This window comes from Meriones unguiculatus, chromosome 4 (assembly GCF_030254825.1).
Source record: "Meriones unguiculatus strain TT.TT164.6M chromosome 4, Bangor_MerUng_6.1, whole genome shotgun sequence".
Classification (NCBI taxonomy): domain Eukaryota; kingdom Metazoa; phylum Chordata; class Mammalia; order Rodentia; family Muridae; genus Meriones; species Meriones unguiculatus.
In genome coordinates this window covers 90,179,251-90,195,811 of record NC_083352.1, presented here as the reverse complement: position 1 = coordinate 90,195,811, position 16,561 = coordinate 90,179,251, and the positions used below count along the sequence as shown (strand labels likewise).

General features: G+C 46.4%; 1 protein-coding gene across 7 annotated transcripts in view; it reads left to right on the top strand.

Annotated features, from left to right (window-relative positions):
* Window positions 1-16,561, top strand: part of Hectd4 (HECT domain E3 ubiquitin protein ligase 4) — a 151,382-nt gene that overhangs the window by 115,653 nt on the left and 19,168 nt on the right. For all 7 annotated transcript variants that reach the window (XM_021633173.2, XM_060382484.1, XM_060382485.1 and 4 more), the window contains exons 55-62: window positions 1,957-2,117; window positions 4,662-4,843; window positions 6,043-6,248; window positions 6,492-6,622; window positions 6,886-7,091; window positions 8,121-8,300; window positions 12,986-14,292; window positions 15,021-15,228. In XM_021633173.2, coding sequence (XP_021488848.1) covers window positions 1,957-2,117; window positions 4,662-4,843; window positions 6,043-6,248; window positions 6,492-6,622; window positions 6,886-7,091; window positions 8,121-8,300; window positions 12,986-14,292; window positions 15,021-15,228 — 2,581 coding nt within the window. The remainder of the gene's footprint in view (window positions 1-1,956; window positions 2,118-4,661; window positions 4,844-6,042; window positions 6,249-6,491; window positions 6,623-6,885; window positions 7,092-8,120; window positions 8,301-12,985; window positions 14,293-15,020; window positions 15,229-16,561) is intronic.

Sequence of the window (16,561 nt, the reverse complement as noted above, 5' to 3'; positions counted from 1 at the left end):
AAAAATAGACAAATGTACATATTTATATGTAAACCCATATCTATATACATATTTACAACTCATGGATGAAACGAATTCCAGCAGGCTTCTATTCAGTGGCTTCCACTACCAGGCTCCTGCCAACAAAGGTGGTTGGTTCTGCCACCATTTATTATATGGCCTTTATATGGCCCAGGATAGGAATTACCTCATAGTAAAAAATGTAATTAATCACAAAAACAGATGAATTCCAAAATACAACAGGTTACATTTTTTTTAAATAAACATTTCTTATCTGTGTATCCATTCTATAAGTTCATAGTGAATTCAGAGTGTCAAAGGCTGACAAGTTAAAAGAGTCTGAAAATTACAAGAATATATGTCTTTTCTATTAGGACTGACCTGGCTACACATTTTTCAGCTATCTCTAAGTTTATAGTGAGTTCAGGACAATAATTTTATCTTTCTTTCATTCTAAGAAACAAAGTAAATTTAAATGACAATATATAATGCCATAAGGTGACAAGGTATAAGGAATTACAACAGAACTGTATATATTTTGACATTAAGGTTTGCACTTAATTAGACATTGCTTGGTAGTGCCATTATAATTTGGGTTCATAGGAGGTTTAAATCAACTTGCCTATATTTATGATGTATACCAGGATTCATGAATGAAGGCTTATCTTGAAGACACAAATCTATCTCAAGCATGTCTCCTAGTGAAGCATCTGAAGGTCCACAGAGGTATTTATTGTAGCCATGAACTTTCTAACGTTGTTTTAGAAGTTCTAAAACAATTTAACTTTTAAAATTGTTTGAATCAAATTAGGATTTCTAATCAGGAATTCCTAATCAGGAATTAATTCATCTAAATAGCAGTACATCTTCAATAAGATCCCGGAGGATGTTTGTTCAGTTTGAGTGGGAAAAAGACAATCCATACCATGCCAAAGTATAGACAGATGCAACAGTGTGCAAACAATGAGTGTCAGAAACTAGAAGCAATTTTGGGGTGCATCACAGCAGACCTTGCAAAATACTGGATCCCCTTCCACCTGCCTAATGAGCTGCTTTAACAGAATGGCTCCTGATACCCACATGCACACACATGCACACATACCACACACATGTGTACACATGAACACATACCCACACACACATGCATACACTACGTATATGTGTACATGTGAGCATGCACATACATGTTCGACATGAAAACACAAAAGAAATTGGAATGGTGGTACATGCCAATAATCTTAGTAGTCAGGAGGTTGGGACAAGGGAATTGGGAGTTCCTGCCCAGCCTGAGCTATTTTGCAGGACCCCTTCTTAGTAAAAACACAATGAACAAAAAAGGATTTGTTGTGAGTTTCAATAATACAGTAGATACCCACATGTACAAGGCCCTGGGTTTGATCCTGGAGCACATACACATGTATATGCACACACAAATGCAGTAAATTGGACCTTCAGAGATGACTCAGCAGATAAGAGCCTATACTTGCTTATGCAGATGACCTGAATTCAGTTACCAGCATCCATATTTGGCAGCTCAAAACCTCCTGTAACTCCAGCTTGAAGGGACTCAACACCCTCTTCTGGCCTCCAAGGTCACCTGCTCTCAATGTGCATGTATGTACACAGAGACACACAGATGCAGATGTGTAATGAAAAATAATAAAAATGAATCTTTTAGCCAGGTACAGTGGTGTGCTCCCTTAACCCAGCGCTATGGAGGCAGATGCAGGTGGGTCTCTGTGAGTTTCAGGCCAGCAAGGAGTCCACAGCAAGAATTAGATAAACAAATGTATTGTAAATTGTCTTTGGGTTCATTAATTTCCTTTATAAAATAGGAAATAGACACAAATTATAGCATAATATCAAAAGATTTAATATATACATATATTTGCATAAACTTGAAAACCAAAGTCAATTCTCAGAAAAGCAAGTTGGAATTTTCCTTTTCCACTACAGGTGAATGAATTGGTGCAGGTGGAAACATACCTCCGGAGTGAAGGGGTGTTGGTGAGGTACTGGTACCCCATTGATATGTTAGAAAGGCCCCCTGCAGGCTACCGAAGGACTGCCACCAATGGGCTGGTCACACTGGACAATACCAACCTTCAAATTCACAGGTAAAATTGAGCCTTTATTTCTTTTGGGGAATAGAGATCTACTTACTGTTTTTTTCCATGTGTCCCAGTTATGCTTGACTAGAGGCTTTTTCTTTCAGAACTAAGAGTTGGAAAGAGGGAAGGCAGTTTCACAGTTGCAGGGGTCAGGAACTAAAAAAAAAAACAGGTCTAAGAAGCACATGGCCTAAGCCACATGTACTCTGCTCTATGCTTGGGGCTGGAGCCAACTAGAGAGATAAAGACATGGAGAGGAAAGAATCAGGAGGGAACAGTTCATCCATGTCTCTTTCCTGGTGACCAAGTGTACACTGGCTATGTGTGGTGCAGTGCAGGATTCTGGAAATGACAGGACTACTGTGGAGACATTCCTGCCCTCTACATGCAAAAATCTAATGTGGTGATCAGTTACCGTTCTTTGCCATGCACTGTTAAATAATGCCTTATGATTCAAGGGGCAGAAGCAGGAGAATCTTTATGAGTTGGAGTCTAGCCTGGTCTGCATAATGAATTCCAGGCCAGCCAAGGATTATGTTTATTAAAAAATAAACATAAATTAAAAAATCCCCCAATGACTCATTTCTTCCCTCATAGAAATCCCTGCTGCAGTTGAGAGGAAGGCAGAGCAACAAGTTAGTTCTCTTTTAAGAGTCTACAGACCAGGTTCACGATGATTGTTCTTAGCATCACAGGGCCTCCTCAAACAAACACACACACTGTGTCCCTGTGCTTCAAGGATCACCTGATTTTGACACACCCAAACACAATCAACAAAAACAAAAACCAATTTCTCTCCAGGGTGTCAATGTGGAACTGAGCTGAGTGTGTCCTCTAACTCCCCCTCCCCTTTTTTTAAGGACTATATAGTCCCAGCTGGCATCAAACTCATGTAGTCATTCCTCTTGTCTCTGCTTCCCAAGTGCTTAGACTATAAGCAGTGAGCCACCATGCCCAGCTTGGCTCTGTTTGGCAGCTCCAGGCTCCTACTTTTGTGCTGTTCCACTGGATATTAGATCATTCCATGGGGTTGTCTGAAGCTCAGTTAATGACCAGATCAAATAGGCCACAGGCAGATGTAGTGGCACACGCCTTTAATCCCACACTTAGGAGGCAGAGGCAGGTGAATATCTTGAGTTCCAGGCCAGTCTGGTCTACAGAGTGAGTTCCAGAACAGCCAGGGCTACATAGTGAGACCCTCTCTCAAAAACAAAAACAAACAAAAAACCACAACCATAAAAAACAGCAGCCACAGTTGGTGGCCTTAAGACACTTAAGACACCAGGGCAGGAAGAATGACATACTGCATTGCACTGGCACTCAGTTATCCACAAAGGTCAGTGCCAAGTGACAACTCAGGTGTATGTGTATGCTGACTACGCAGCCCATAGCATTAATCAGTGTGGGTGCCTTTGAGACCACTTTGCGCAGAGCTCCAGGCCAGATGTCCAGATGCCAGTGTGGTTCCTCTCCATCAGCTGCAGTGCCTCTCAAGATGATAAGCTGCTGTTGGGCTTGCAGAAGAACTGAAAGGAGATCTGGACCAAGGCTGTTTTGATGAGGCTGAGGAAAGGGTTTGGATAACCCAAATGAGAGTTCCTTCTTTGGTCCTCTCAATCTGGAGGATCAACATAAGCCACCTCTTTTCCTGAGTCACACCTCACCCCTCACATCCTTCTAGACCAGTTGTTCCCAACCCGGGGGTCACAACCCCTGTTGGGGGAACAACTCTTTCACAGTGGTCACATATCAGATATCCTGCATACCAGATATTTACATTTCAGTTCATAACAGAAACAAAATTGCAGTTATGAAGTAACAATGAAAATAATTTCATGGTTGGGGTCACCACAACATGAGGAACTGTGTTAAAAGGTTGTAGTGTTCAGAAGGTTGAGAACCACTGCTGTAGACTGTACCAATAGGCTTCCTGCCTATGCTCTCTGCAGAGGCAGCTGATGCAGATACACTCAGAGGACGGTGTTGGGTGTGAGTCAGCGTTTGCTCCTCTAATCAGATGCTTCTCACTTGGAAAGCTTCAAGACCATACATACTCATAGCACACTGTGAGCCTCTCAGGTGTCTTCCCTCCTTGGGCCATGCTGGTCTTTTTGTTCTCTGCACACTGGACTCATTTCTGCCTCAGGGATATGTATAGTCATCTTACTCTGATTATGCTGATCTATGTTATCCCTTTATCCTACCTTGTAGCAGTCAGTCGTGTAGACTTATCAATAACTATATGGCCTTTATACACACGGTTGCTATGAATTTATGTTTATAAGTTTTTGTGTAAACACATTTTCATTTTATTTTCTGGGATGTTTTTTGAGTTGGGGAGAAAAAAAAAAAGAGAGAGAACCATTGTGGCTGTTATTTATTTAAAACTCGAGTTACTTGAAACACAGAACATAGAGCCAGAAGAAAAGCTTCTGCTGTAGTGTCATCCATCATCACCTTTATCCCCACTCCACCCACAAGAACTCTGCTCAGGTGTGATGGCCAGACCATCAAGACACTCAGCATGTGTCATTTTTGTTTTCCCCTCAGAGAGCTCCTGCGGTGTGAGGCTGCACTGGCCCGGCTGTACTGTCGCATGGCCCTGCTCAACATCTTCGCCCCTAAGCTACCTCACTTATTCACTCGTCTCTTCCACATCCCCGCCATCCGAGACATTACATTAGAGCACCTGCAGCTCCTGTCCAATCAGCTCCTTGCTCCTCCCCTCCCAGGTAAGACTTGGCCAGAGAAAAGAGCCCCAAATTGAGCCAGGAAACACAGACTGCCTAGCACACTATGTCTCCAAGGAGTGTCAGGGAGGCCTGTGGTAGCCATGCGGTCTGCTCTTCAGCACCTACAGTGTACTCTCACCTAGTCATTTACTCTACTTCGACCTCACTGAGCATAGGACTGCTGTCAAAGTGTTCTGCTTGACCTGGAGAGACAGAAAGAGGTTCCCATGGCAGGACCTGCTTTATAGCTACTCATGTGAGTCAGCTAAGCCTGGGATACTTTCTGTGCCAATCTGGACAGAGCTAAGTGAGGGAAGTATTCTTGGGTCCCCCCCAGGCTGAGGGCTCCTCTGTCTGCCTCTGGTCCCTCGACTTCCATTATACTCAGAGCACCTAAGGTAGGGGGCACGGGCACCCTCTCAGAACCTGTTGCAAGCAGCACTGTGAGCCCATGGCATCTTGGGCAGCCACAGGATCCCAGTCCACATATGCAGACCACCTCCCCACTAGCAGACAACACTGGCATCCACCAGCTTACTTAGAGAAACATACCTGCAAGAGGAGTAATCACACTCACCTCAGCAAACCTCAGAAGAGCCAAGGCTGCCCAGAGCAGCAGGGTAAGCTACCCCACATTGGTCTCTAAAGTTAGCAGAGGAGATGGCTATCAGTAAAGTGCTGGCTACACAAGCATGAGGAACCTAATTCAGGTCACCAGCACCCACGTGAAAAGCTGGGCACAGTGGTGTGCATCTGCAAACTCAGTGTTAGGAGATGGACACAAGAGGCTCCCTGGGGTTCACTGACCAGTCAGTGAGCTACATCTTCAGGGAGAGACCCTGTCTCAAATACAGTGAAGAGCTACTGAGGAAGACACCCAACACCAACCTTTGGCTTCCACAGGCATGCCCATGCATGTTCATACATGAATGTGTGCACGCATGTACACAGAACAAGAGAGAGCCGGGCTTCCACTGAAGGTGTTACTTGAGGCACTATGTCACTGCCAGAGAGAAAGCACAGGTTTCAAGGCCACAGGCTCTTGACTCTCTTACACTTCCCTGATGCCTAGGACTTTCCATCTACTATTTCTCATCCTCACCGTCCTTTCTGGTGGGTAATTCCTGTCTGTTTCTCAGGTTCTTCCAGGCACTAGCCGAGGCAGTTCTGTCAACGTCCCTTTCTTTTCCTACCCACAGATGGCACCATCAGCTCCAGCTCCATCCTCCTGGCACAGTCTCTGCAGCACTGCATCCACTCGCAGAGCTGCTCTGCCACTGACCTCTTCTACCAGGGAAGCTCTCAGACTCTGAGGGAGTGGCTCAATGTAGCCATCACCCGCACCCTGCACCAAGGCGAAGATAGCCTGCTGGAGCTGACGAAGCAGATCTGTGCCTTCCTGCAGGTACAGGCTTGAGCTCATGGCCACACCTGTGGACACCACTGAATTCATTGGCTTGCTTGCTAAGTAGTGCTCTCCCCACAGCCACCCTGGGTAGCCGTAGGAGCTCTTCTGCCTTGGGCAGCCTTCTCCCCCAGAGGCTGCCAGCCTCCTACATCTATTTCAGCATGTGTCCTGGATAAGATGAGAAGATAAAATGTATTCCCTGTGTCTAGCCACACTTGCTTATTACATGTGTCCTTTCAGACAGCACCTGAGAGGTTCCCCTCTGAAGAGTTCCCAATTTCCGAGTCCAAAGTCAACATGGACGTGAATTTCCCTGGAGCGGCTTTTGTTGTTGTGTCTTGCAAAGAAAGTCAGTCTGGATTCCGCAAAGAGTAAGTTGTTCTTTGTCCAGAAGATGGTGCTGGGGAGAGAAAAGCTCAGTGGATTCATTCCAGCAGCACTGCCCCAAAAATGTGTCTCCAGTTATCCTTGCCCTCAGTTACATACTGTCTTTAAAGCTAACTTGCAGTTCTTCCTGTATCTCCTTCTGTGGAGACCTAGGCTTTATAGAGAACAACCTTCTAAAGGTGATGGAGATGACTTATGCCCAGTGCATGGCCTGGTCAAGTCTGTCTTAACCCCCACTTCCTCTCAGCTCCTCTCTGTACAAGGCGCCATGGGCACGTGTGCTCGTCTATGGGCTTGGCCACAAAGTGAAGCGCACCGGCCAGCTGAACCTCATCGAAGCTGCCTGCTACCCTCGAGACGCCTCCCCAGCGAACACTGGGCTTGCTCCTCCACCCACAGCTGACCAGTACCCTTCTGTCGTTCTCTCCACAGACAAAGTCCACATCAAACTAGGTGAGTCTTTTTCAGCTTGCACCGTGCAGATGGCAGGCAGCCGTGCTCTGCTAGCCTGTCTTTGGGGGTTCCCAGTTCCTACAGCTATGAGTGAAGAAGAAAACTGCTTGAAACTGTGTTTGAGACAGCAGATTAGAGGCCTGGCAGAGGCCGCCTGGGCACAGAGGGCTCACCTTCCTCCTCAAGCGAGTGGGAGCCGCCTACACAGGGCAGCCGTCTCGCCCCTGCGGCTGTTGCAGGCTCCAGCAGTCCTAGTTGCTGAATGTCCCTGGAGCTTTTCTTGTAAATCCTCTGGTGTCCGGTGTGGCCCGTGAGCACCTGCTGCTCTTATCTCTGGCATTCTATGTGCCTAAGCGCTTGGCTGTCTTGATGAAGCCATCACTGCCTGTCCTTGTCAGAGGCAGATGAAAGGAATGAAATCTTAATCTCAGACCTCCACTCTTCCTCGATATATTTAACCAGAAAAGAGATGCATGTGTCTTCCCAAGACATATGATCTTGTCACCGCTTCACAGTCTCTTCTTTCTGTTTTCTTTTTCTCCTCCTCTCACCTCCCCACCATATCCTTAGCTATCCTGGAATTTACTGTGTAGACCAGGCCAGTGTTAAACTCAGAGATCCGCCTGCCTCTGCTTCTGAGTGTTGGAATTAAAGGTGTATGCCACCACTGCCCCATAGTTCTGGGTTTTGAGGCACTTGTTATCTTTTCTCTTTCTTACTTATTATTTCTTTTTTCCATATAACATAGACTAGCTTCAAATGCAAAATCTTCCTGCCTCAGCCTTGCAAGTACTAGGGTGACAGATATAAGCCACCGAATCTGATCTGCCTATTAGCACTTCACTAGACAGTTCCCATTGCTGCCCATTTGTCCCATTGCCACAGCAGCAGGTGCAGTCCAGGCTTGCTTCTGATTGTCAGACCTGCAGATGAGGCCTGTCTGAAGACACTGGTCAGCAGGTGCTTTCTCAAATGTACTTGGGTCAGATACTGCCAATCACACATGGTTTTTTTGGGCCCTTCCTTTAGGAGTGTCCCCACCTCCTGGAGCTGTGCTGGTCTTGCACTCTCTGCCCCTGGAGTTTCCTCTGGCAATGGCCTTTGCTGAGCAGCTGCTGTCCTGGAAATCAGAGGACGGTGAAGGGAAGTCAGAGGATGAGCCTGATGCCATTCCTACCTCCGTCCTCCTGCATGTGGTGGAACTTCTGGGTGAGGTTGCTATTTCTTGGAACAAGTGTAGAGGGGTGTATGGATGGTGGGCTACAGGTAGTCCTGGTAGCTGTGGCCTGTCTCAGAGCACTGCTTCTGAAAGTGGGCTTGGGAATAGATGTTACATACAGTCCTGACTCCAAGTCTGTGGTCTGCCAGGGATCACTGTTGTGATGCATGGCAGCAGCCAGCCATGAAGCAAAGAATAACATTGTCAAGCTTTAGAGTGTTACATGTTTGCCTGGCATGGAGGGAGAGGAAGGTAGATCTCTGTGAGTTTGAGGTCATCCTGGTCCTCATAGTGAGTTCTGGGCCATCCAGGACTACACAGTGAGACCCTGTCTAAAAATAACAATACCAAGATGTAAATGATTGCCTCATATGCTGTTTGTTGTAACTTTGATGGTGAAAGGTGGCATAGACTTTAGTGGTGCTACCAAATGGAACATTACAGCCACAGAGCTCCTGATAGGAGTTGAAGCATACACACTCACAAATGGTCAACTTAGAGGTCAAATGTTTTAAACACGGGCAAACTTACCTCCAAAGTGTGTGAAGTAAACAACTTTAATTCACATTTGCCTGTTCATGGTTTGGGAGTGAATCATACTGATGGATGCTCAAATTAATCAGGACATAAGGTGGGGGCTGATGGCTAGAGGTACAGATAAGTATATGCTAAAGCCAGTCCAGCATCTTGGTAATGTTGTAGTCAGGGTGATGGGCAGAAAGGAATGATGCCCTGCTGAAAAGTAAAACAGACCCGTTAGCAAGCCCAGGTGTCTCAGGGCCACATGTCATTAAAACGATAGCCAGAGGAAAGAAGGGGGTGTTGACATACAGGCAGTGACAGAGCCCTGACTGTTCACCGTCAAAGTAGGTCTTGCCGGAGTTAGGCAATTTTGTCATTTTGCTTTGTTTTTTTTTTTTTTTTTTTTTAATGTAGGCTGTGTCTCGCTTTGTAGCCCTGGCTGCCCTGTGAAAACCAGTTGGCCTCAAACTGTGATTAAAGGCATAAGCTATCATGCCTGGCCAGAATTTAAAAAACAAAATAAAACTAAACTAAAAAAGTACATTTTTTTTGTGATCCTTCCAATTTTTAGACATTGCATCTAGGTCAAATTTGTAGGACATTTCTGACACCCTGGGATGTCCTTTTTGAAGGAACAGATGTCTGTGCTGCCATAAAGAGGTTTACTGAAGAATTCTCTTTGAGGCTGTCTGTCCTCTGACTCAAGTGTCCTATGGTGAAGGAAAGACGTGGCGGGAGTGACATAAGCCTTGAGCCTAGTGCTTTGACCTTTGGCATTTGGAAAGCTCCACAGGAACCCGTAACTTGTTTTTAGTAAGAGCTTGCCAGCAGCCTCTGCCTGAGAGAGCAGGAAGCTCAAGATTGCTGCCCTCCCTGCAAGGCTCTGCACATGAGCAGTAGCAGCCTTGGGAACCCCAAGGAGTTCTACCCAGTATCAGCCCAATCTGGACAGAACCAGCTGCAACTTGCTTCCTTGTAGCTATGGAACCAGCTGCCTCCCTGGGAAGTGGGCCAAAAATTGTTCACTATCCTCATAGCTGTTCACATACCTCACTCAGCTTTCACCGTCTAGCTCCAGGCAATAGGAATAGGAGCATTTGGGAGCCTGAGATACAGCAAAGTTGGCATAGTGCCTGCCTGGCATGCACAAAGTCCTGAGTTCAATCCTAACTCCGCATAAATCATGTGTATGTCTTATTTGGAGAGATACTGGGACATCTTTTTGTTGGTGCTTTTTTTTTTTAACATTAGTGTCTACAGTTTCAGACATATATAAGTTTCTTAAATCATACTCTACCTCCTTATTATCATCTCTTATTCTTTTCCTTTCCCATAAATCCTTTCTTTCCATCAAGTAAGATTTTCTTTAAGCCAAGTTCCCATGTAGCCCAGGCTAGCCTGGAACTCATGATATAAGCAAGGATGATCTCAAACTCCTGCCTCTACCCCTCAGGAGGTGGAGGTTCTGGCATTACATGTATGGAGTGCCATGTATGCCTTGTTTTGGACAAAATCCAAGACTATGCATGGTAGGCAGTTACTCTTCTGTGTAAGATACAGCTCCTACATGGAACATCTTTTTTTTAATATGTTTTTCCTCAAAGATAGCCATTGTCATACTCCCTTCATGGCCTCTCTCTTGTACCCATGAACTGCAACTGGATAATGTAAGACTCTTAAGTCAGTTTCTTTGTTTGCTCAGTTGGCTGCTGCTTCTCCTCTTCCTCCTCTTCCTTTTTTCTTTCTTCCTCCTCCTCCTCATCTTCTTTCCTTCTTCCTTTCTTTCTTTTATCTTTTTCTTCCGCCTCCTCCTCTTCTTTTTTATGGTTTCTTCTTTTTGTTTATTTTATTTTTTTGAGACTGAGTCTTTTTTAGGCAGGTTGGTCTTGAACTTGCTATGTAGCCAGGGATGACTTTGAATCCGTTTCTTCTGCCTCTACCTTCAGAATGCTAGAATTATACATATGCACAACCACACTTTGTTCTTTTCTTGGTGTGTATGCATGTGTGTGTGTGTGTGTGTTTGTGTGTGCATGCCTGCCCCCATGCATGCATATTAAAACAATCTCTTTACTAAATCTAGAGCTCACTGACTTGGCTAGGCTGGCTGGCTACCCAACAGCTCTGGGAAGCCACCTGTCTGCCACCCCCAAGCTGAAGTTGCACTGTACCCAGCTTATATATGGGTATGAGAGTCAGACTCAGGTCTTCGTGCTTATACAGCAAGCACTTTACCATCTGACCTGTCTTCTCAGCTCTTCTTTTTCTAAACTTACTTTTTAAGGCAGTTTTACCTCCCTGTTGTAAGTGAAAAATTAGTATACCTTGCCATAACTATGAAATGTGAGTATAAGAGAAGCCAGGCATGGTGGTGCCTGCCTTTTTCTCAGTACCAGGCGGATCTCTGTGAGTTCAAGACCATCCTGGTCTATAAAGAAAATCCAGGACACCCAAGGCTGCACACAGAGAAACCCTGTCTTGAAAAACAAGCAAACAAACAAAAAGTGAGTGTAAGAGAACTACAAGGAAAATAAATACTCTTACAAAATTTTAGCTAAATGATGTAGCCCATCAAAGGCTGTTATGGTAAAGATAAATATGTGAGGGTTGGGGCAGCCCAACAGTTAAGAGCATAGGCTGCTTTTCAGAGGACCTGGGTTCAGCTTCCTGCACCTCTGTGTAGGAGCTTACAGCCACCCATAGCTGTAGCTCCATGAAATCTGAAGTCATCTTCTGGCCTTTGTGGGTAACTGTACACATGTGGCAGGCAGACAGGCGCACAGGCATGACACATACAGATAAATAAACACCATGAGCTGGAGAGATGACTCAGTAGTTAAGGGCACTGGTTTCTCTCTCAGAGGACCTGCGTTCAGGTCCCTACACCAACATCAGATGGTTCACAACCTCATGGACACCTGCACACATATGGCACACATAAATTGATGCAGGGCACACATACACATAAATTAAAAATTAATGCATTTTATTTTGAAAAAATAAATGGAAACCAATCTATTTTGTTTTGTTTTGTTTTTTTAATATTTATTTTTTTTTTATGTATACAATGTTCTGTCTTTTCTGCAGGCCAGCAGAGGGCACCAGATCTTGATGGTTGTGAGCCACCATGAAGTTGCTGGAAATTGAACTCAACCTCTGGAAGAGCAGCCAGTGCTCTTAACCTCTGAGTCATTTCTCCAGCCCCCTCCAATCTATTTTTGGTTTTGTTTTTTTTGAAACAGGGTTTCTCTGTGTATCCTTGGCTGTCCTGGACTTGCTTTATCAAGATCAGGCTGGCCTCAAACTCACAGAGATCCCCCTGCCTCTACCTCCCCAAAATTACAGGCATGTGCCACCTATGGAAACCAATCTTTAAAAAAAGATAATCTCGGGGCTGGAGAGATGGCTTAGCGGTTAAGAGCATTGGCTGCTCTTTCAGAGGTCCTGAGTTCAATTGTCAGCCATGACATGGTGGCTCATAACCATCTATAATGGGATCCGATGTTCTCCTCTGTCATGCAGGCATGCACGCAAATAGAATGCTCATGTAAATTTATAAATCTTAAAAAAAAATACAAAACAGATTATCTCAGCCAGCTGTGGTGGTACATGTCTGTAATCCCAGCACTCAGGGAGGCAGAGCCAGGTGGATCGCTTTGAGTACCTGGCTACACAGAGAAACTCTGTCTCAAAAAAACCCAAACAAACAAAAAGATTATCTCAAAGTCCTTTTTCCTCCCTCCTTTCCCCTACCTCAGTTCCCTCTGTTCATTCCTTCCTTCCTTTTCTGTCTTTGGCAGAGCTATATCCCAGCCCACAGTAAGGCTCTCTTGTTGACTAAGTCAGAGCAACTTTCAGTCATTGTTCAGTGTATGTTTTGGAATTGAGGTCAGTCATTCATTCTTAGTGGTAGGCATCCTGCATCTTGGAATGGATTCTAGTGACTTGTCACCATCCCTCTGCAGAGCAGTGATGTCTGGCCTGAGCTCCAAAAGCAGGCGGTGGGCATGCTATCCCAGGCATGGGCTAAAGGCCATGGCCACCTGGCCATCCGTCAGTGGAGGTCCATCTGTAAGTTCCATCACAGCTCAGAGCTGTTCCTGGGAATTAGAAGCAGTGCTTACATGCATACTCTGTTTTCTGTCTGTCTCAGGAAACTTCCTGTGGACCACAGACATGGCAGCCTGTGTGAAGGAGTTGGTCTTCCACCTCTTGGCTGAGCTCTTGCGTACTGTACACACTCTGGAGCAGCGGAAGCACCCAGCTGGCCTGTCCTCCTCTATCGCCCTCCAGCTCAACCCCTGCCTGGCCATGTTGATGGCCTTACAGTCAGAGCTACATAAGCTGTATGACGAGGAGACTCAGAGCTGGGTCTCGGGCAGTGCCTGCGGGGGCTCTGGAGCAGTAGCTGTGGGCGACCAGGGCAGGTTTTCCACCTACTTCCACGCTCTCATGGAAGGCTGCCTGGCAGTTGCCGAAGTAACTCTGCCTACCAATATCAGTGTCACAGCTAGCGGAGTGACCTCAACAACCACTCCAAACCTAAGCGACTCGTCCTCCTCCTCCTCCTCCTCCCCAGGACAGACACCACAGAGCCCTAGCCTCCTGTCCAAGAGAAAGAAAGTCAAGATGAAGCGGGAGAAGGCCTCCTCCTCCAGCAAGCGTCAGTCCTCCCGAGCCACCGATGGAGACTCTACCATGCTCAGCATTGCAGGGAGTAAGCCTGAGGACATGCTGTGGTTCCACCGTGCCCTCACCTTGCTCATCATACTTCGCCACCTCACTAGAAAGGACCCACAGGGCCTGGGTGTGACAAGTGATGCCATTGCTGATGCCTGTCAGGCCCTCGTAGGCCCTACTGCCCACAGCCGCCTGCTGGTGATTTCTGGCATTCCTACTCACCTAGATGAGGCTGTTGTCAGAGGGGCTATCCGCAAGGCCTGCAATGCCCATGGTGGCGTCTTCAAAGATGAGATCTACATCCCACTGCAGGAGGAGGACCCCAAGAAACCAAAAGACAAGGCCGAGGGCAGTGACAGCAAGGTGGAGTCTGAGAAGTTGCTGGGGTTCCCCAGTGTGGACAGCTTGGAGGGGAGCACATCAAGCAGCCTGGCCCCCGCCATGAGCATTAGTGCCTCAGCTTCCACCAGCCAGGCCTCGGTCTGCAGCTCCCAGGGTGTGTCACAGACTGCCAGTGACCTCTCAGTGGACCCGCTGCCCTCGGGCCTAGAGCTGCCTGTTCCTCCTGTCCTGTTGGAACCCCATGTTGTATCCAGCCAGGAGAGCCTGGACATTTCCTTATGCAGCACTGGCAGCCTGGGGAGCCTGGGGAGCCTAGGTGAACCTCTGGACAATGCAGAGACAGCATCTGTGTCAGACGTGGGCTCCATGTACACAGTCACTTCCCTGGACACCCAGCCCCTCACAGTGCGCCCAATCAAAGGCTTTGCAGTGGTGGAGGTAATAGCTCTCAGCCTCAAAAGCCACTCAACCCTGACCTGGCCAACATGGCTTCTCCATGTTACTTCCAAGGAGTTAGCTAGTAGTCAACATGGGATTCTGGGGAGCTCCTGGGCAACTCTGAGCAGCTGTTTTTCTTGAGGTCAATTCTAAGAGGGACATCCATTCTGGTGTTATGAGCAGTCCCTTGCTGTGAGTGGGGTGAGGGTCTCTGGCGGGTGCACTCTGGGACTGTGGCAGTGTTTTGAGAGGCTTGGTGGCAGCGTGAGAGTCATGTACACTGTACTCCAGGCATGCTGAGTATAGCTGCTGTGTGGGACCAGGTGATTGCACTTCAGATGCTGCATGTTTCTTGGGCCGCCTTGTTTAGAAACGAGGCATCTGATGACTTCCTGCACTTTTACAAGAGTTAGACTCAAAGGTAAAGCCCAGCACTGGGGTGCAGCACTTGCTTGGTGTGCACGAAGCCCTGGGCTCACGCCCCAGCACCTCTGTAAGAGTAAGTGCCCTCTCCTTTGACTACATAAGGCCCAAGGGCAAGAACTTCATCAGTTTCTCTCCCGCCTTCCTGGGGACTGGCCATCCTTTAGGCTCCAGAGCTTCCCAGGTGAGCTGTTCTATAATGGCCATGTTGGCATTGAGAGGGGACTTCCCAGGAAGCAAGGTCAGCAGCACCCATGCCCAGGGCACGCCCATCCAGAGCCCAACCTTTCTCTTTGTTCATACAGATAAGATCCCGAGCCAAAATTGAGAAAATCCGTGCAAGTTTATTTAACAATAATGATTTGATTGGTTTGTCAAGTCTGGATGGGGAAGATGAGTTGATGGAAATGTCAACAGAGGAAATTCTGACAGTGTCTGTGGTGAATCAGAGTCTGTTTGACACCCAAGGAAGCCCAGGACTAGAAGATTACTTCAATGACAAGTCCATTAAAGGTGAGCTGTAGGCTGTGTGTGTATAGTGTTTGCAGTTTTTGTTTTTAGCTTTTAATTCCATGTTTTGTGTGTGAGTATGCATTCCCATCATGGTACCCATGTAGAGGTCAGAGGATCTTGTGGTAGTCCATCTTCTCTTTCCACCATGTGGGTCCCAGGGATCAAACTCAGGTCATAAAGCTTGGAGGCAGGCACCCTTACCCACTGAGCCGTCACACGGGCCCAGATTTTGAAATACAGTTATATATATCCAGGATATATATATATATATATATATATATATATATATGTAATATATATATATTTGAAATACAGTTATATAACTTGAGCTCCCAATACACTTGACACTGGCCTTGAACTTCTTGGTCTTCCTGCCTCTGCTCTTCCAGCGCTATGATTACTAGTGTAAGCTACCACACCCAGCTTGACTATATCTTTTTAATTTAATTTTTATTTACTTCTTTAGTAAGCAGGTTTAAAGATACAGAAATGTTTGAGCTCTATGCTGGGTGATGTGGCCGATTGTGTGGTTCTCTGTAGGACATGAGGATCTCTCAAATTCAGCCCCAGTACACAGGGCTTTGTGTTGGAGGTGGGCCCGTATTCATCTAGAGACCCTGAGAAGCCACCTGGGCAGCTAAGGCAAAAGGATCACCTAACTCACCGGTTAGGACCAGCCTGTAGGACTCCATCTCAAAGGGGGAAAAAAAGACAAGGTGGCAAGATGGTTTAGTGACCAAATGTGCCTGCCATTGAAACTGATGACCTGTGTTTGGTCCCTGGGACCTACTTGGTGGAAGGAGAAGAAGGACTACCACAAGTAGTTGTCTTCTGATTTCCACATTTGTGTTGGTCCACACAAAAATTCACATGCACACACACTCTCAGAAATAAATAAGTAAATGGGTAAAATGGTTCTTTATCCTAGGCCCCAGCAAATGTAAAACAGCACTGTTGACATGAACTATTTTGTCCGTCACAGGCTTTGCCTTATACTTTGTGCCTGATCAGTTGCCTTCTGCCCCAAGGGACCTGCACTGTTCCTTTGAAGGGTGTATTTTCCCCTCACCTCAACTGTCCCCTTAGTAAGTGAACAGTAGTGGGTTTATTTGCAGTATGCCCAGGGATTTCCAAGACTCTCTGACTTTGAATCTGGAATGTTCTTTTAGCTCCTGATTCTATTGCAGTCAACCCTTCTATTGACTGTGCTCAAGGTTTTGTTAATGCAAATGTTGGCCTCATTTTGCCATATGCATTCACACACACATACACACACACACACACACACACACACACGCACGCGCGCGCACACACACAATGGTCTCATATAGTC